Consider the following 19,065-nt stretch of genomic DNA (forward strand, 5'->3'; position numbering starts at 1 on the left):
GTACCCAACCGGGGCGAAAGGGTAAGGGTCTAATTTTACGAGGCTACTAACTCTGGGCTAGTGGCGAGCTGTTAATTCGGCCGGTGCGCCGTCAACCTGTCGACGCCCGCTGTGACTTACCGCGTCGTCCGGGGCCCCCGAGACCCGAGATCACATCTGTACACCCTTAATAACGGTGTCGTCATTACTATAAATATAACCCGATAACTATGTGCCTTTGTTACCCGTATGTACCACCAGAGAAATAGATTCATAGGTAGGTGACATGCCTACGTAATTTGGTAGTAGTATATATTTATTCCTCTATGGTAGTAGTAAGACAAACCCAACCAATAGATTACGTCTCACATTGACTTAACATAACTCAACCAAACAACGTAGATCCGCCACCTGCCTATAATCCACTTCTCTGATGGTATTTAGATAAAATCGTGAAGTTCAAACGAAGAGTTCAAAGCACCACTTATGGGTCTTATAATACCCACACAGCAAAAACAAGTAGTGAAAATAAAATGAATTTCTAATTGAATTAATGAGCTATATTATAAACGTTTAAGTCACGTAATCTATTTCATATAATTACAATAACTATAAAGAATATAATTGAATGGTTTATTCGGTACGTGGCGTGTTCCGAGTGTACTAATGTAATGGCGGCGAGTCAGGCGAGGCAATTGGAATAGTAGAATTCAAATAAGTAATACCTACGGAGCCATTACGATATGCACGAAGCAATAAACATTTTTATTGGAATTTATAAACGGCACGACCGAACCGGTCTTTATTAGTCGGAGCGTGTGGTCGGGCCCTAATTTTACGAGCACACAATCTCCGCGTTCGATATCGAATTTCAAGTAGTGCTATTCGGAGAGCGGGGAGACCCACGCCGAGTATTGGCGGGATTTTATGTCCGACCGCCGTTTATGGGTTGCTCATTTGGATTAGTCATTTCGATGCCGTTTATCGTTGAAGTAAAGTGATACTAATAAGACTTGTTTCAGTTGTCGTTTCGGTGTATTGGTATCATGATATATTAATGTAGTAAATGTTGCTTAATTAATTTCGATTTATTAAGTACTAATTAATTGGTTAAACTTCAGTTAATCTTTTATAAGCCTACCATCACTAGCAACAATATTCTGTGGACTGTGTACGATGAACATGTATCATATACGTATGCTACCTTGCATCTCTATTTCGATGCGACATATTTTCGCGACAGTTAGGGTTAATCTGTACTCTATCCCATTACGCGGGGACTCAAGAAAAAGGCAATTGAGTGGGTTTCAGAGGGTCGGATTGAAGGGGCCGGGGGAGTGTCGGTATCCGTCGCCTGTGAAGTACACGCTCCGACAACACGGCCGGTGCACACATGCGAGCGGGCGCGGCGCGGGGCGGCCGGGGGGCGTGACGTAACATATAAAGTGGCAACACACAGGCGCGCTGTTAACGCCGCCGGGGCTTATTGTCTGCGGTCACGCGACGAGCCGTTTAGCCGCGCCGGCCGCCCGGTTAACCGGAAGGGGGGCGGTTAACCGGACGCTCGGGGGCGGAAGCGGGGGAAATAGATAAATAGACCGCCCGCCGCTCGGAAATGTAAGGATTGAGTTCAGACTATATTTCAGCCGTAATAGTTTTGAAGTTATGTGATTTATACGAGACGTTTTCTACTTTTATCGTGCCAACTGCCAACTGATGCCCTAGCTCCGATTCCGGGCTCCATTCCCCCAGTAGGTGTCAAATTCTCCCCTAAATATTAATAAGCAAATTAAAATTCCTACTGAGTAAAAATGTAGCGAGCTAATTTATTAAGCAATTGGACACGTTTAATGGCCACCCGAAGGTCTCTGTCCAATGCACACGCCCCCTGAAAATTATACAAACGTTGTAACTCATAATTATATACAATTAAACAAGATATTCATCGGTAGCCGCAGCCACGCGGTTAATGTGAAAAAAAATTAATCGCTAACACGTAAAACGGCCCGCATCGCGACTTTAAAATTAACCTCGTCGGTTTATTCGAATACATAAATAATGGTGGAATTTCTGAATACACATTAAACTCCTATAAAGAATACATTAGCATAAATTTATGGTAGCGCGTCGGCGCGGGCGCGGTGCGGAGCGCGTTTTTACGTGACTCGTAAAGTTTACGGTCGCGAGTGGTGGATTGCGTTTACTGCGTTCGGTTTACTGCCGACCTCAAATAACCGAATTGCCCCTGACGTGCGCCCCCGCCCCGCACCGCCCCCTATCGCCCCCGAGCCGAGGGGAGGAAGCTCTATTGAAATTTTCACTATAAATTGCTATTTTCGCCGGTATCGGATTCGCCTCGGAAGGTATCTGCCAATATCGAATCAAAACATGCGAAAGATTAACTGGAAAGTAATTGAAATGTAATATTGTTTGCAGTTATATTTTTAGTAACATTTAGATACCTACCTTTATATTCTAGAAGGTCTAAAAATACCACTTACCACTACATGCAAACCGGCTGTTTATAAAATCTATTAACAAAAAAACCTGCAGCTACTTATTAAAAACAACGACCCACCCTGTTGGGGTGCGAAATACAAATGAATAGATAACATTTCTATATTAAAATGGAACCGTTAAAATAAAGGTAAATGTGTTACAAATATAAGGGAACGTCGATAAGCAATCTCCACCCTTACACCATTACAAGAGTAATTAGTACAATTAACAGGCGGGGTGGGGGCGGTCGCGGGCAGGGGAGGGGGCGGCGGGGGCGGCGAGATCGCTTTCACGCACGCAAACAAATGTCACGTGGCACGGCAGCGCCTTAATTAAAACGATAATTGAGTTGACTTGGGAAACTCATCCGCCGTTTCAAAATTCCGAGAGTATTTCTGCGAACTCCCCTCGAAACTACGCGGCCCTCGAGCGTCGACGACTTTCATTTTGTGTTAGCGTCTACTTTGTGGTCGCGACGAAAATTTTAATACGTACGAGCTTCGGGAATTACTTAAATAAATTGCGTTGGATCGAGCTGCGACTCGCTTCTAATCGCTCGGAAAATTGCTAAGATACGTTGAGATGTTAGCGATTATAAAGTGAGATTCCTTTACAGTTTGACTAACTCAATTTAAGTCGACGGAATTGTAATGAACATGTTTTTTACGTTACCGAAATAATCGTGTTTTTTGTAACAATTATAACGCTACTCACTGTGTAATAATGCATGTAATTAAAGTCTTGAATATGTATGCAAAATTTACATAGAAGTCATAATTAAAATATATTATCTTTTTAATTCACAAATAATTATGTTACATTGTAAATTTTGTTGTAATTTCGGAATTATTCATACATTTTACACTATTAATTAAGGCACAAAAAACGACACTTAAGTAGGTAAAATTATATTTTTGGAATATAATATTATACTGTTTTATAGTTCCGGGCTTTCTTGCTTTTTAATGAGCAATTTGAACACTATTTTCTCAAGCATTACAAATGTTCGTTTTGAAACTATAATATCATGAAATACATTAAATTGTAAGTTGAGTTTATCTATAAGTGAATAGTAACGTTCTATGAGAAAATTAATGTAAAAACATAAACAAAATAAAATTTCGTTGGCACTTGGCAGCCCTAGCGCGAGGTGTGTTGACAAATGCCAAGTGATTTAATCGTGATCTCCGTAGGCAGGGTGCGTGGTCCCCCGAGACGGCAATATGTGCGTCGACACTCCCGCCGCGGCTTAATGCCGGGATAAACAATTCGTTCCCGGCTCCCCGACTACACTACGAATATTAATTTGTCAGCGTTCATTTTGTATTTGTGATTTGAACCCGTACTCGCCCCCGCCGATTTCGACCCGATGGTTTTACACAACTGGTACACGAAAGTTTAAAGCGAGCCTCGAGTTGTATGTTGTTGTAAGTTGATCAATGTTTTGAGTTTCATGCAAAATATTTTTTTCCCTCTATTTGCTCGCTATAAAATAGACGTTGAAAATAAAATATTTTATCTCCGAGTTAGGCGATGTGCACGCCGCTCACGTACAAAAAAGAAGTGAGCATGATAGCCGTGTAAAATGGGAATTGCTTATTTTACGAACGTTTTATTAACGTCAAGGACGTGCTCATAGTCAGATATAAACCCGGCTGCGCTGCGACCTCCGTGCGTTTAAAAAATAAATAACTTTGCAGTCGTAAAAATTCTGCCGGATCGTCCGGAGACCGGAGCGGTCCGGCCTTCGCAGCTGGCGCCGGGCGGGCTCGAGTGTCCCTCGTCGCCCGTCAATAGAACATTAAACACGTAACGAGTTTGCGCGCGGCGACAACCCTGGCGGATTCCGGCACCCCGTTAATCCGGGCGGGGGCAGCCCTAAATTAGGGTCGAGACGAGCCTTAATCTCCCGCTCGGCGCGACGGGGGATTTATATTGTTATTGCTCCGCGTCCGGAATTATACGAGGGTTGAGGGACTAATGAAAGGGGAAATTTAATTCCTAATGATTCTCGTCTTAGCCCGTAACGAGGGAACTCGAAAAAGGGCTGCGAGTCGCGACTTTTATGACGAATCGTCGGACCACGGCTCTCGCGGATTCATTAGCGGTTTTATTGCGCGTGTATCGATGCAGTGAAAAGTTAAGCTCGGAATTGGATTACAAATTTATTCATGAAACATTTTCAATGCTCGAGCACGGCGCGGGCGCGGGCGGAGCATATGTAAATGTGCGATAAGCACGAAAGGAACGCGCCTCGCATAGGACTCGGTTCCGAGTACGCCACTGAATATACTTGTATCGTGAATACAAAAACACTATGATGTAATCTCGGTGCAGGAGGCCAGTGTAAATACATGCGAGATTTGATTAATAAATTTTATAGCTTGGGGCCTGATTCTCGTAAAATACTGCGACCAAGACGACATTCGACGCTTGAAAATCAGGCTCCAGCTGTGCACATAAAGTTTTCTTCGTATACGCAGGTCGTAGACGCTTCGAGAACACTTAACACTGCGACGGCCGCATGCGAGGTCGTGTGTCGGTTCACGCCGCGCTCCCCACATTGTTGAACAAGACCTGCACATTCCACATTGTACCCGACTTGACTCCCGACCCGTCAGCCTGCCGATATATGCCGCTACCGAATATCACTCGACATAACACGCTCGCATATGTGCGATGGAGAAGTTACATCGATCAATGTATTCCTCCTATTTATATAATTTATACTTAAAGTATAAATTATTTATGTAGGAGGCTTGATACATCCATGCTGAACACCTAAATCAGTTTAGCGCTTTAAGAGTAAAGTGGTAAAAGACACACATTCTCGCATAATATACGATATATTATATACACATTTAGTATGCATTACAAACAAGTGAAACTTTGCACTTTCCACTAACAAATTAGTTTGTTAATCGTAAATTATCTACGTACATAATTATATATCCGTTTGTTTGTACAGCTACCCCTTTAATAATCTAATATTTACGTGAAGCTATCCAAAAACCGCAATCACGTGACGTACCGTGATCTGGGGTTACCTGATTCACTCGTTCCACTTACCCTAATGTTCCGTGATCCCCAAATGCGAGCACTAATACCCCTTATTATTTTTAATGGCAATTTTGTTTACCCTCCGGCCTGCATAGGGTTAAAATCTCTCGAATCTGTTTTTATATTATTTTAGATTGCTTTCCCATGTTTATTAATGTTTGTAAAACAGAAGGGTGTTATAAGTTTGACGTGTCTGTCTGTATGTTTTTTTGAGGCATTGTAGCATCCAAAGTCCAAACCAATTTGATTTACTTTTTTTTAGTTTGAACGAGAACGAGATTATTCTTAGCAATAATTCATCATAATCAACTCTTTTACTGCTGGACATTCTCAGGGTTATTTTTTAAAATCCTCAATTCACACATACATTAATCGCACTAGTGTTAAAATACTTAGCACATTAAACCTGCGTCATAAAAGTACAGTAAAGCTTTTTAGTACACTTGAGGCAGAACAAAGTGCGCACTTTATTGTTATGTACAATTACCCCGAGTGCAGTCCGCCCCGGGCCCCGTCGGGCTAATTGAGACAAACGGGGAAGACGCGGCCGCGGGAACATCACAATTATATTAATATCTAAGCGTAATTAGAATAAACTCAATTTGTGCCGTTATAATTGACTTGAGTTTAGAGTATTGCGAATTCCGTTGCGATATTTGGAGTGTTAATGAAAATTTATGATAAATCTTTTTAAGACCTCCAGCAGACACAATAGATTTTCAATTATTATGCAGCAGCCGGCTGCTGCTTGGGGATTCATGGGTTAAAAAGACAGTCCTAAAAGAGAGCAAAAGAATGTAGAGTTTGAGTATTGCTTATTAGTTATTACCTATACCAGTTTAGATTAGTAGCTAGTAGCATCTAGTAGCTAATACTTTAAGAGGATACACCAGGGGCGAGAGAAATTGAAAATAGGTATTTGAAAATGTATTGCTGTCTCACCAATCTCAAGTCTCCCACCGCAGAGCGCGATAGAGACAACACGACAAAAGTTCTAATAAAAGAACAGAAAATCTTCGATTCGTTGTCCGCTGATTCCTTCTCCAAAACTTAACCGATTTAAGTACTTTTTTCATTAAGAATTAAAACAAGGCTTGAGCTGTGTTCCTATGTTTTATTTTTTTTGTATATTTTAGCCAGTTTTGTTTTCTGGGTGTTTGAACACAGAGGAGAATCTGGCATTTTTTTTGGGTTTTTGGACGTTCTTATCTTTTTTAATAATAAAATTATGAAAAAAAGGAAAACATAGGGACATGCTAATAGTGGCCATAGATATTTAGGAAAAAAATCATAACTCTACCGGCATTATCCAGGGAGGAAACAGGGGACAACGTTTGTATGGAAAAACGGCGGTGTGGAATCCTCTTAAGAGCTTTATGTTTTAGCGTTTTAATACTGGTGAAACAAATTAAATCTATTGATCCATTTACTGGATGTTGATTTAAATTACAAAATAAGTTCTTCAACTTATTTTGTAATTTAAATCAACATCCAGTAAATGGATCAATAGATTTAATTTGTTTCACCAGTATTAAAACGCTAAAACATAAAGCTCTTCAACTTTATGTTTTAGCGTTTTAATAGTTCTTCAACTTATTTTGTAATTTAAATCAACATCCAGTAAATGGATCAATAGATTTAATTTGTTTAAGCTTGGCTTGAATGTGATCTGAAAACTTTTTACGGACAGAAGTATGGAATAGCTATGCAATATTTTGCTTGGCTACTTTTACATGTCATGTTTTGGTGGGATTAAATATTCCGATACTTAACTCTAACAAAAAACATTACTCGTTAATACGTTAAAGTAGTCAATCAATCAAAATAAACCAATAAATAGATATAAAACATGAATAGAGATAAGTCGTTACAATGTGTGTCAGTAGTAATCAGGTGTTAAGAGGCTGACCGGTTCGTGTCGGACCCCACATGCGGGCCATACACCACAAACGATCATTGACCATGGACTCAAGTGTCGCGGTTAAAGGCAATATAGTAGCATTTTCAATTATGGTTATATAACGAAGGTTCAAGTTTTTTTGCACGTAGGTGTACCCATAAACACTTTTTGAAGTACATATTTTTATTTTCATCTCAATAATATGACGGTAAAAGAATGTATATTCATTTTCCAAAGAACATAATATTGTTTAGTAAAAGACTGAGTTATAATCTTATATTTTCTCAAGGCATTAAAATATTTTAATTACTTGTTACGCTTTTGCTACATTTTAAATAATCATCACATGTTAACGATTTTTCATAATTAAACAAAGCTTAAGATGAAAAAGTTTCTTAGACGAAAGCTTTAAAGCTAATATAGCTTCTAAAGTTTTAAACTTGTATGTACGGTATCGACATACGAGTCAACGACCAGAAGATACCCACAGAAAATCCATAGCTTTACGATTTGCTTTTCTTGGCTCGAGTTTTCAGCATTCCGTCACAAATGTAACTATACTTCAAACGTTTTTGTGTCGAAATTGGATCTATCGCATAACATCGCCAATCGCATCTAATAGGAAGTTTTATGCCAGGATAGAAGTAACTAACTAATAAAAATGTTTACATAAATAACATCTACTTGCCTTTGTTTGACACATTGGAAATGTCAGATGATAGATAAAGAGAGCAAGCCTTGAATAATTGTACGCAGCGTAACGATATGAGAGATATTATTACGAAGAAAAATTTAGCGCTACCCATTTGCTGAAATCGGGTATTTGTGCTGCAATATTTTTAATAAATTTTCAACATTATGCAAAAACTCATCACTCAAACGTATAAATATCATAAGCATTGGCTGAATAAAAGATAGATGTTCGCTGCATATGATACGACGATTTAAATCAGTGAAAGCGCGTACATATTGAATATTTCATTTCGAATATTGAATCTGTGTGTACCGAGTGCATTGATGTGCAATATTCACAAGGATGTTGCAAACACAAACCGTAAAAACCGACGCCAAAATCTGCTTAAAGACGCGAATATAGAGTTCGTACATTCAATTATTTAAAAGCGGTTCTAGACGCCTTTATTTAAGGACAATTTGATTGATGATGTCTTATTTATTTGTGCTTAATGTTATAAATTCATGCACCATAATGGTCCAAACTGGCTGGCTATTTTTAAATTATTTGTACTTTCAACTATATTTAGCACTCAAATAAAAGATTTAAATCCAAACATATTTTAATAGTAGAGTATGGAAACGTTTGCGACATCCCTGGTACATAGGCATGGCATATCGTTGTCCTTGTACGTTACCGATCCCTGGTTATCCAGGTTATCCGTGGAACAATGAATGGATAAGCCACCATCGTGATTGCTGGATACTGGAAAATTCCAGCCTTTTCATTTGCGGTGATTACCTTTACACGCGTTTTGGATGCGCATTCTGTCAGAATGCCATTTAGTTTTAGTCACAAAATATTATTTCATCTGTTTGATAAAAAATGACTACATTTTTTGTATTTATAACGGTCAATTTTATAAGCACAGCGTAGGTTTGTCTAATACAGATTTGTTATAGCATTATCATTAAGCTCATAAATTTTGAATTATAAATTATAATATCATTAGACAATAATTTATCATAATCGAGCTGTAGAGCATTAATCAATTAAGCGTATTAAAGCTGACCAATTTAGTCCACACGAAAACACGTTCCATTTTTGTGATTTACACAGCGCGGTCATGTTTTTACACCCACAACATGCGGCGAGCGGTGTATTTAAATCAGTCGCGGGCGTTATGTAGTATGTAGTTTATGTTGTATAATGTAGTGTCAGTTTTATAGTGTAGTACTGTAGTGTCAGTGTGTGTAGTGTGAGCGGTGTAGTGTAATGTGGGGTGGCTGCGGCTGGCGGACGATTCGATCAAGCCTGCCTCAATCGATAGGGACAAAGCCGCACCTCGAGACATGGCTATGCCACCATATCGGTGTTAACTGTTACATGAACATTGAACTATGTTAAACCCCTTTAAAGAGAAATTACTCTATACCTATTATAGAGATATAGGTACACTAGTCACTACTCACTACGGATAAACATAATATTGGCACAGCGAAATATGACCAATGACCATCATCAGCTTGTCTTTGTGTGGCACACAAAACGACACGAGAGACAAAGACAGTCCCTTCAATAGTAGCGTATCAAACAAGGACAAAACATTGTGTGTCTACTATATAACTCTGGTTTATACTTTATACATACATGCTTAAGATTTTTGTATTTCTGTACTATAAACATACATGTAGCGAATGAAATTGAATGCATATCTACTTTCACGCTTCAATAAATACAAGATTGGTACAAGGAAATAGCCTGTGTAGTAAACGAGCAAAGCCACGGATTCGATATTGTACAAAAATTTAATAAACTTCAGAGTACAATAATTGTTTCGTTTCTAATTTTTCTTTACACGAGAAAACAATAAAGTTTAATTTGTTCTTCAAACAATGAAGGTATCAAAATTACTCCACCGAAGATGGTAAAAAGGTAATAAAATACAAAAGGATAAGGTTGTTTACGTAATTAATTTTATTGCTGCAGTTAAAACGAAAAAGACGGCGTAAACAACCATCTCGAAATCTGTTTCACTTTGGGGCGTCTTAATAATTACAAGTGGCCATTCTTTCTAATTAAGAAGTCTCGAGAAATAAATTGCGAGGGCTGTCGCGCTACCTACGTACCCTGCGACCCCGACAGGCAACAGCCCCGACGAGAGAATAATTAAACGGTAATTAAATTAAGATTTTATTTACGCAGCCGGAAAAACGAAATTACGACGCAGGGGCTCATAACCCCTATTTTGCTATTTTTAACCGACTTCCAAAAAGGAGGAGGTTATAACGCAATAATAATAATGTAATAATACAGTTTCGTGGCGTGTTCGATTCCGTTTTCTATCGAACAGCAAAATACATTTGACTAAAGGTGCAGCTCCCTCACCGATAGCATTCGCTTGTAATGTAACGTTACAAAGTCATCAGTGAGGGAGGAGAGCCAAGCATTACAATGCACACCTTGTAATGATACAGTGTATAATATCTAGCTACGGAATGCTTAAAGTCGAATGTTACATTACACGCGAATGCTCGTCAGTCAGGGAGGTAGTGTTGTAATGTAATGCTCAAAGTCGAATCATTAGTGTTACATTACACGTGAATGCTCGTCGGTCAGGGAGCACCTTAATGTCGTGTATGACATAATTATTTAGTCAAACGTCAAATTGATATTCAGACTTTTGACCAATCACAATGGTTATTTTATATTTCATAAAAATATAATTTTGCTGATAATTTTGCTAATAGGAAACGATGAGTGCATGAAAAGTGTATATTATTACTGTGATAGGGAACGGACTGGATCGAACAAGGAACGAAGCTGATTTAATATTACATTAAATAATAGAGTCGGTACTGGGCTCAGATGTTACTCGAGCGAAATGATCCATAAGGCATCCGTAATGTTTAGGGCATCTCTTAAATAAAGTCGCGAAGAATGCTAAACAAGGTTGAGCGCCCTCCGAGTTTTCCACTCGAGGGTGTGGGGGAGGAGGAAGAATACGCACCGTAATGAACCTTCGGGCAGTTTTGTGTGGTTTTCGGTACTAAATTGAATATTAGGCGCGATTTGACGGCGAGCGAAAGGGCGGCTATTATGTTACAAACGAGATCGAGACGAGCTCGATTTCTCGCTGGGGGAACTCGAAAGTGGAATTGTTTGTACATTTGACGAATATAAAACGAGCAACGGTAGCTCCGTGATTTGTGTGAAAACATCGGGCGAGGCGCGTCGACGGTAACCTGACACTTTGGCCGCGGTTTATGTAAACTTTATTAAGGCGCTTCCGTCGTTCGTGCGTTTACTTTAACGTAAAATGATATACAGAGTTACAAGTAAATTAAACAGCGATTTCAAACGGATACAATATTACTGAAGATCAATCTTCTTCTGACACAAAAGACACATGTCTCTACTCTCCACCACAAAAGCTCGTAGAAATGGTTTTGCCAAATTAAAAAAAATAATCAATAACCCTTTTGAATCGATTAACTCTAGTATCAAAAACAGCATAAAACTTAGGCTTTGATGTTGCAGTTACTGGTTTGTTACAGCGAGCGTAGATTCTGTTAAATCATGCTGTAACAATCCCGTTACAGTAGCGTGATAGCAGCGCACACTCGGCCTAAGACTGTGTAAACCCCGCTCCGTGAGCAGATTGTTAACACGAGCTATCCGGGTCACAGCCCAACTTGGCGCGCGCCAACGTTTACACACCGTTCACAGTTATTCCACCTCTGAGAGGACCCTTATCCCCCCCAACATAAGGACCACTCTCGAAGCAACTTCGACGTAAAATAACTTTTAAGTGCGTTAGACAGTTATCCGAAATTGTTTCATCAAATCGCCAGTAATTTTGTATCTATTTGGTTTTACGGTTGTTTTTTTTTTGTGAGTGAGCACAGTTACTATAATGGAAATAAACGGTGTTATTATCATAATTCATAACAATTTATCAATTTCTTACGCATCAAGTTTTTTTAAGGAAATACAACATTGATTAGGATTCAAGGCAAAACTGTACTAATAGTATAATTGCAAAGCCTGTCTGTCGGTAACTTCTTTCCTCCTGAGCCACAGAACTGATTTTGATGGGTACCTAAAATACTTTGAGTCCAAGAAAGATGATCGTTTAAAGAAAATAGACAACCGTACACGGTACGTCAAAGTAATTTTATTTGGAAGTCGAATAAACGCTTCCTTAATAATAAATTGCTGCGTAATCTACTTATGCCTCATTACTCCAAACCATTATTGTAACTTATTCAAACAGTAAGTAAATGTCAGCTCTATCGATTGTACAGTAACCACAGTACGTAAACAATAGTTAGTGAATTGCATAACGTTATTTGCTGAATCGTTTTGTAAATTTGTACTAAATTGCTATGTCAAAATACGTGAAATAGAAGTAGGTTAGACAACAAAGACAATGCAACGTTATGAAGGGGTGCCTGTATCGATTCGCTTGCATTTCGCTCGCAGAGTGACTAGGTTTACCATATTCAAATTCTGTGTAGGATTTCCGAGTCTTGTCTTCGAACTTACAACGCCTTTGTAAAACTTCGACAATAGAGAGCGTGTACCTCCAGTGTTTCGATATTAAACAATGACATCGATTTCCATTTTGATTTCAATATTATCATGTTACTTACAAGTTGTTTTGCATTTGATATTTCGACAGCAAAGTTATAAAAAAACTATACCATGGGATTTGACATAACGCGTCGCTAAGTGACATTACCTGTTTTAATGGTTAGTACTACTAAGTTACCTGTGTTCCTATGCTTCTTTGGAATTTGAACAAAAGTCTATATATTTATTACTTAACTATCAATTTTATTTCGGCCTTAACTTCTGACTTAAGATATTGTACAAATGATAACAACGACAATAGCGAAAATAAGAAAATCAAGTCAACTCAAGTTAATTTTTGGACGAAAAACTGGCAGCGAAGTAAATGCAGCAATAAATTTGCGAACGGTTTGAATATGGTAGTTGTATCGGTGGCACATCTGTGCGGTGCGCCGCTGCGTTGAGGCGAACAAGGGGGGGAGCCCACCCCACCGTGAGGGGGTAGGGGGTCAACCCCCCGGCAGCACGATAGCCGACATTCGCAACACCTCGCAAACGACGCACTCGCGACCGAGCTCTCTTCACCGCAGGGTTGAGTTCACACTTCCTTTTTATATTGCACTTTTAAAGAAATATTTTTATTGCAAACAAAATTTTTTCTCGCATTCAACGTTTAAGCCATTCATTTTGTATACCGAGTAGCTATTTGAAAGGAAACACGGCCGAAGAAATACGTATGTGATGACTGAGAAGCTTAAAAGAATTTTGCCAAGAAAAACTATTGATTTACAAATTACACTTCAATATTACACGAGTGTGAGATATAAAAACCTACAATTACGAGGTGGCGTTAATAAAAAACTGTACGGTACAATTAAAGAGAATTAAAAAGAAGTAACACGCAGACCGGTACAACTTGTAATTAAAAAGACTTTTTAAATGTAACTAGCGCCTACCACCCTGTAATTTTCACCGCTCCTTGGAGACTGTTATTATATAAAGTATACTTTAATTTCTACCTTTGACGCCTAACAGAAATTCATTGCAAACATAGGTGTAGGCAGAGTATATGCTCGTAAAGTGTAACACATAGGTGTTTGTAGAGTATAGACTCTATTAAGTACAAAATATTTAATCCTAGCAAGTACAAAAATATTACACAATTTACGTTTCATTGTTTTACGTTATCGCAAGCAGTAATTAAATGGATTTTAAATTAGTAGCGTAAAGCGTTAGTATCCTTTGTTTATTTAAGCTTAATTATTTAATTTAATCTGGACGGGGAAGGGCGCTAATAGAGACAAAGGTCCATAACTTATCCTATTTTTTTTCATCGGTTTTCCTTACACCCACCACTTTAGGCTTTAGAGGCAAATCTCTACCTATTATCTGTATATTAAAAACGAACACGTTTATATGAAATAGTTTTTGAGTAATTAGGGTGTCAAAAGTGGCAGTACCACAATGGTCTTATAATATTACACGGCCTAGCACTTCTATGATCTCAAACTTGGTTGGACTGCCGGTGTGCCTACGCCTAGATAGAGGTTTGGACTTTTTGATAGAGCTTCCCAAATCCCACAGCGTGTGAAATAAAAATTAATTAGCACGTGGCAGCCCTACGGGGAGTAATACTACCACCCACTCGCTTCAGGGCCGTGTTATGAAATCAACGCGTTGAAGCACAACTCCACGTTCCAAAAGGCAGCTCGGTGGGAATTTTTTAGCAATATTTTATTAACACATGTACTTACATGTCTCTCCTCCGCTGAACTGATACCTGTAACCGAGGGAAATGTTGTTAATGTAATGGAAAATATACTGAAATATAGTCGAAGCTACAAATTACGAGGTTTGTCACAAAATTTTATACACATATGGACGTTCTACATATATTAATGTAGAGATTTGTCGCGCCTCGTCGGTTGAGCCATTTACAGTTATTAATAGATTTAATAGTAAAGTTATTAGTATTTAATTACTCCTTCATAAAATATGACAACTGAAGAAATGAGAATGAATAGAAACACTGACAGTTACGGATAAAATGAACGATTTCCATTGAAAAACTATTACTTTGTCTCTTCTTCAATTAGAATTGATAACGTTGTTTTTGCCAATTACTATGCAATTAAATTAAGATGGCGCTTGTAACTGAACTGCAAACGCCGCGGGTAACACAGTTTATATAATTTAACGTTGATCTACAGACGAGATGCAAGGCTAATGTAATAATTAATTTGTAAGAGTTGTGCTCGCTCGTTGAATATTCTAGCTGACGGCTGACGCCCCCCTAACTAACTCTACCGCGCTACCGGTAACGATGCTAATTTATAAACTGTTTGTTAATATTTTTGACAGTTCTTTTTAATGCAATTTGTAATCAGCCACGTAAAGGCTCTTCACGTTTGGCCATGATGGATAACCATAACTGCCGAAATGATTTCGAAGTGATCATGGGCAATCCGTTGCCACATAAAGAGATTATTCACGTTCGTAATCGCTTGTTTGATTTGTGGCGAAGCCACAAATTATCGAAAATAAACAATGAGTCGCTTTGGGACTTTGGTATATGTACTAACATTGGTAGTTGGTACATAATATAAATTGTGAATTAACTGAAAACCAATAACACTAATAAGTAGATAACATTGTATACGAATCTAAACATTAAGCCATATTACCAACAGGACAAAATTACAGTTCCAACCTCACTTAACATGCTCATTGCGCTACCAAATTAATATTCTAATTTAATAGGTCCGACATTAGCAAACGCATAACTCTCCAAAATAGTCGAACTATTCGGTTATTATATGGGGATACATCAAAGGCGTTATCTCGGATTAATGCAGGCTGTAAGCGATGGAACAATCTAGTGATTATGCGCATATATTACGGCGTATGTGCACGCATATGCACTGCATTAATTAAATTAAATAGCCCTAATTATTGGCTATCTTGCCGCTTAGCGCAGACGGACGGATCGTAATTATACATGTGAGCGCATACCTAATGACTGGATCTTACATATTAATGTGCACTGATTAATTTAAATAACACTTTTGTTTGTTAATGTACCGATTAGGGGCCGCCTTTTTAAGTAGAGAGTATCAAGAGTATTATAATAGATTTTAAATTATAGGATCGTGTTATTTCAAGTAGGTATTTATAATATTCATTTGTTATTTAAAGCACAAAAGATTATAAATCTTATCTTCAGGTAGTTCAGAATGAATAACAATAATTCTGCATGAACAATTGAACATACATTATATTAGTTATTAGCCGCTAATCGCTTAGTGTTCTCGTTAAAATACACTTCGTTTATATTCCATATTTCGCAACCGTACAACATTCTAGCGTCGTAATAAACCAAACCGTACCCACGGGCATAAAGACGCAAATCACGGCGTTGTTTATGTACCAATTTAAATATCTAACTATGTACAAAAGAGACATTCAAAGCGAGCTCAGTCGGCCGACGACACACTCAAGTCACCCGCAAAATTACTTTACTAATTGACTAAAACACGCGAAGCTCACACCAGCCAGGAATAATTAATTGGGCGCGGGGCGCTCGGGCGGTGGGGGCCGCGCGGTAACTCTTACATCAGTACACCGATAATGGCACAAATTAGCCGGGGAAGTGGCAGGCGGGGGCCGGGGCGGGGGCCGGGGGCCGAGACGGGGGGAGTGGGGTCCGCTAAGCCGGAACATCCCGGAGCGCAGATTACCGCTTGCTTTTGTAATTAACCGGAGCGACGGGCGGCTTCCAAATCCATTTCCGTGTAACATTTTCATTTGTGGCGCGCTGCCGCTTCACTCCCGGGGATTACTTACTCAACACTTTCAACTTTTTATTTAATTTGTTTATATTCGACGAATTTTTGTTTACGTTGATATTAAGATTATAATTAAGCTTGTGAAATTACATACGTAGCATCCACGTGGGGAGAAACTCCCGGGGTGAATATTCTAGTCACGTCTGTGTCCCTTGTATGTGCTTTGATGTAGTCGCAAAAGGGGCGTATACATTGTTCACCTTTTCCATTCGAATGGATTCGGCGATATGAGCATCCATTAGTCACCTAGGTCAATGGACAATTTATGACGGTCAATTGACCGTACTAATTCATACGAGTGTTTACCCGCCGTGATATTAAAAGACGACCCGGATCTTCGCCGAAATGAAATCATAGAAAATCAGCATGATATACGAAAAAACAAGGCGACATTTACGCAGCTCGTTTACCCAGCCAAACAAACAGGCCAATAGACAAATTCGTGGAAACGACTCACTCATACTCGATATCGAGGGCCATAGATGTCACCGATCCATGCGCGCAAACAGTAACTTCAAAAAGCCTCTCGAAGTGGTAAATATTGAAACAGAAGTGGGATCGAAGACGTCTGCCGAGATGTCCCCCTCCCCCGCGCTGTGTGGGGGGGGACGAAGGGGGCAGGGGGGGACGTGTAATAGCCTCCGGTGAGTGGCGCACGGCAAACACGCTGAGTAAATACACGGCAGCTCTTAAAATATTCATCTTGTGTACTGAACCGTTAGCAGATGATACTCCGCCGATTCTTTATATGTTAAGTGTGCCGTTATGAAAACGCATTTAATTATTGCTTCCCCGTATCCGTATCGGGTATTTAATTCGACGAGATTGGGGAAGAATTTATTAAACGTTTTGAGTGGATTTGGTAAATGTTTTAATGCATTCGATTTTAGCCCAAAGAAGAAAAACGAAATTATAGAATGAATGAAAACTAAATTGCAACTACCATTAAAGAATATTAGTGCCTTAGAAGCTTTCTGTAAAGTTTTAACAGATAAAGAATTGCGGCGAACCAAAAAAGGGAGGACCGTTCATTTTGATGTAAAGGAGCCACTTTTCTTTCATTCACACAAAAGCGAGGTGGGCCAGCAGAAACTGTTTAAAAAAAGGCTTGATTTAAATTATTTATGTACTTTTATAGTACAACCTCCTAAAATGAATGTTCTGAATTCCCACTATTTTTTTTAATTATTATATTTAAAATATAAGGTATGCCAACATGATACTTACTACCTTAATATTTTAATATTTGCAACCGGTTTACCAACTCTTTCGAAGAGAAAAATCACGTAAGAAAATGACTAAAAGACTCTACATAACAACAACTTCATGTTTTACAAGCTAATACGTTCAATAAATCCTAGTTTTTTTACGCATTAACTTACCATTGCCTTTATCATCGGGCCTGTGTATATCCGGAGGTTTCGCTAGTACTGACAGCGGATGGTGAGGGACACCGAGACCCAGGAGTCCCGCGGGGGGCAGAGCACCCTGCCCCAGCAGCGGTAGGGGCGGAGCGCCGTGGGCGGGCAGGTGCGCCGCGTGCATCTGTTGCAGCAACCGCGGCAGGTCGGGCCTTTGTTGCTGTAACAAAATAAAACACGTTAAAAAAGAAAGCAGTTAGATGTTAACCTATACGAATGCAACTAATGTTATGAAAGTGTCTGCCGGTCTGTTTGCAAGAATTAACACTCTTAACACGCTAAACCAATTTAGATGAAATTTGGAAAAGACATAGAATAGCTGTTTTTGTAGTAAGGTTAGGTGTATTGAAGTTGCAACCGGCAATGTTGTTCTACTATAATACAAAACTTCCATTGTGAGTATCGTCATGATACAACGTCATTTTTAAACCCATTCCGCCATTAAAAAGGATTACGTCGGTATGCTGAAAAATACCTGACTCAATTATTAAAAAATAATTTCCAAAGCCACGGCGCTTTTTTATTCGCGTCACAGGCGCAAAGTTCACGTCCGCCGGTCAAAGCGAACCGATGTGTCACCGCGGAGCGTCGTGAATTTTTAAAATAGGGCTGGGAAAAATTAAAAAGTCCTCCCGGACCCCGGCACACGGCGGTATTTTAAAATTTAAATGAGAGCTCCGCCGGCGGCGACGACTGTGCGAAATTGATTACTCCTTCTCCATTATTCCCCTTTTTCCACTTTCCTTGTTTTGCCTCGCTTCCCGTTCCTATCTCGTCTCGTTTAACTTTATTATTACGCTGCGGGCAGTTCATCTCGCGCGACACCGTTTCCGCTCCCCGCCGCCTCGCCCGCTAGTCGCTACTCGCTACCTCGTCCGCTCCGCTCGCCGTGCGCTCCATTTTCCCGCTAGAGCGCGCCCGATCTTTTATTTAGCCGCCGAAAATTAATTGGTTTTTCGCAGAGGGTGGAAACATATTTTTTATTGGTCGTTCTCCGCCGTGATTTATTGTGTGTCAGAAGGTGGCGAGCGGCACTTAGCCGGAGTGCGTTTTACAGAATGAAATGTTTAATCAATTAGCTGCTGTTTTCATTTGATTTATTCCGTATCGTTA

The 19,065-nt window shown here is 39.4% G+C and overlaps 1 protein-coding gene across 2 annotated transcripts in view; it reads right to left on the reverse strand.

Annotated features, from left to right (window-relative positions):
• The window catches only part of LOC121734376 (protein groucho-like), a 62,976-nt gene that overhangs the window by 9,837 nt on the left and 34,074 nt on the right, over positions 1–19,065 (reverse strand). For both annotated transcript variants that reach the window (XM_042124949.1, XM_042124948.1), the window contains exons 6-7: positions 17,914–18,112; positions 14,441–14,466 (exon numbers count right to left, since the gene is read on the reverse strand). In XM_042124949.1, the coding sequence (XP_041980883.1) occupies positions 14,441–14,466; positions 17,914–18,112 (225 nt within the window). The remainder of the gene's footprint in view (positions 1–14,440; positions 14,467–17,913; positions 18,113–19,065) is intronic.

This window comes from Aricia agestis, chromosome 15 (assembly GCF_905147365.1).
Source record: "Aricia agestis chromosome 15, ilAriAges1.1, whole genome shotgun sequence".
Taxonomy (NCBI): Eukaryota; Metazoa; Arthropoda; class Insecta; order Lepidoptera; family Lycaenidae; genus Aricia; species Aricia agestis.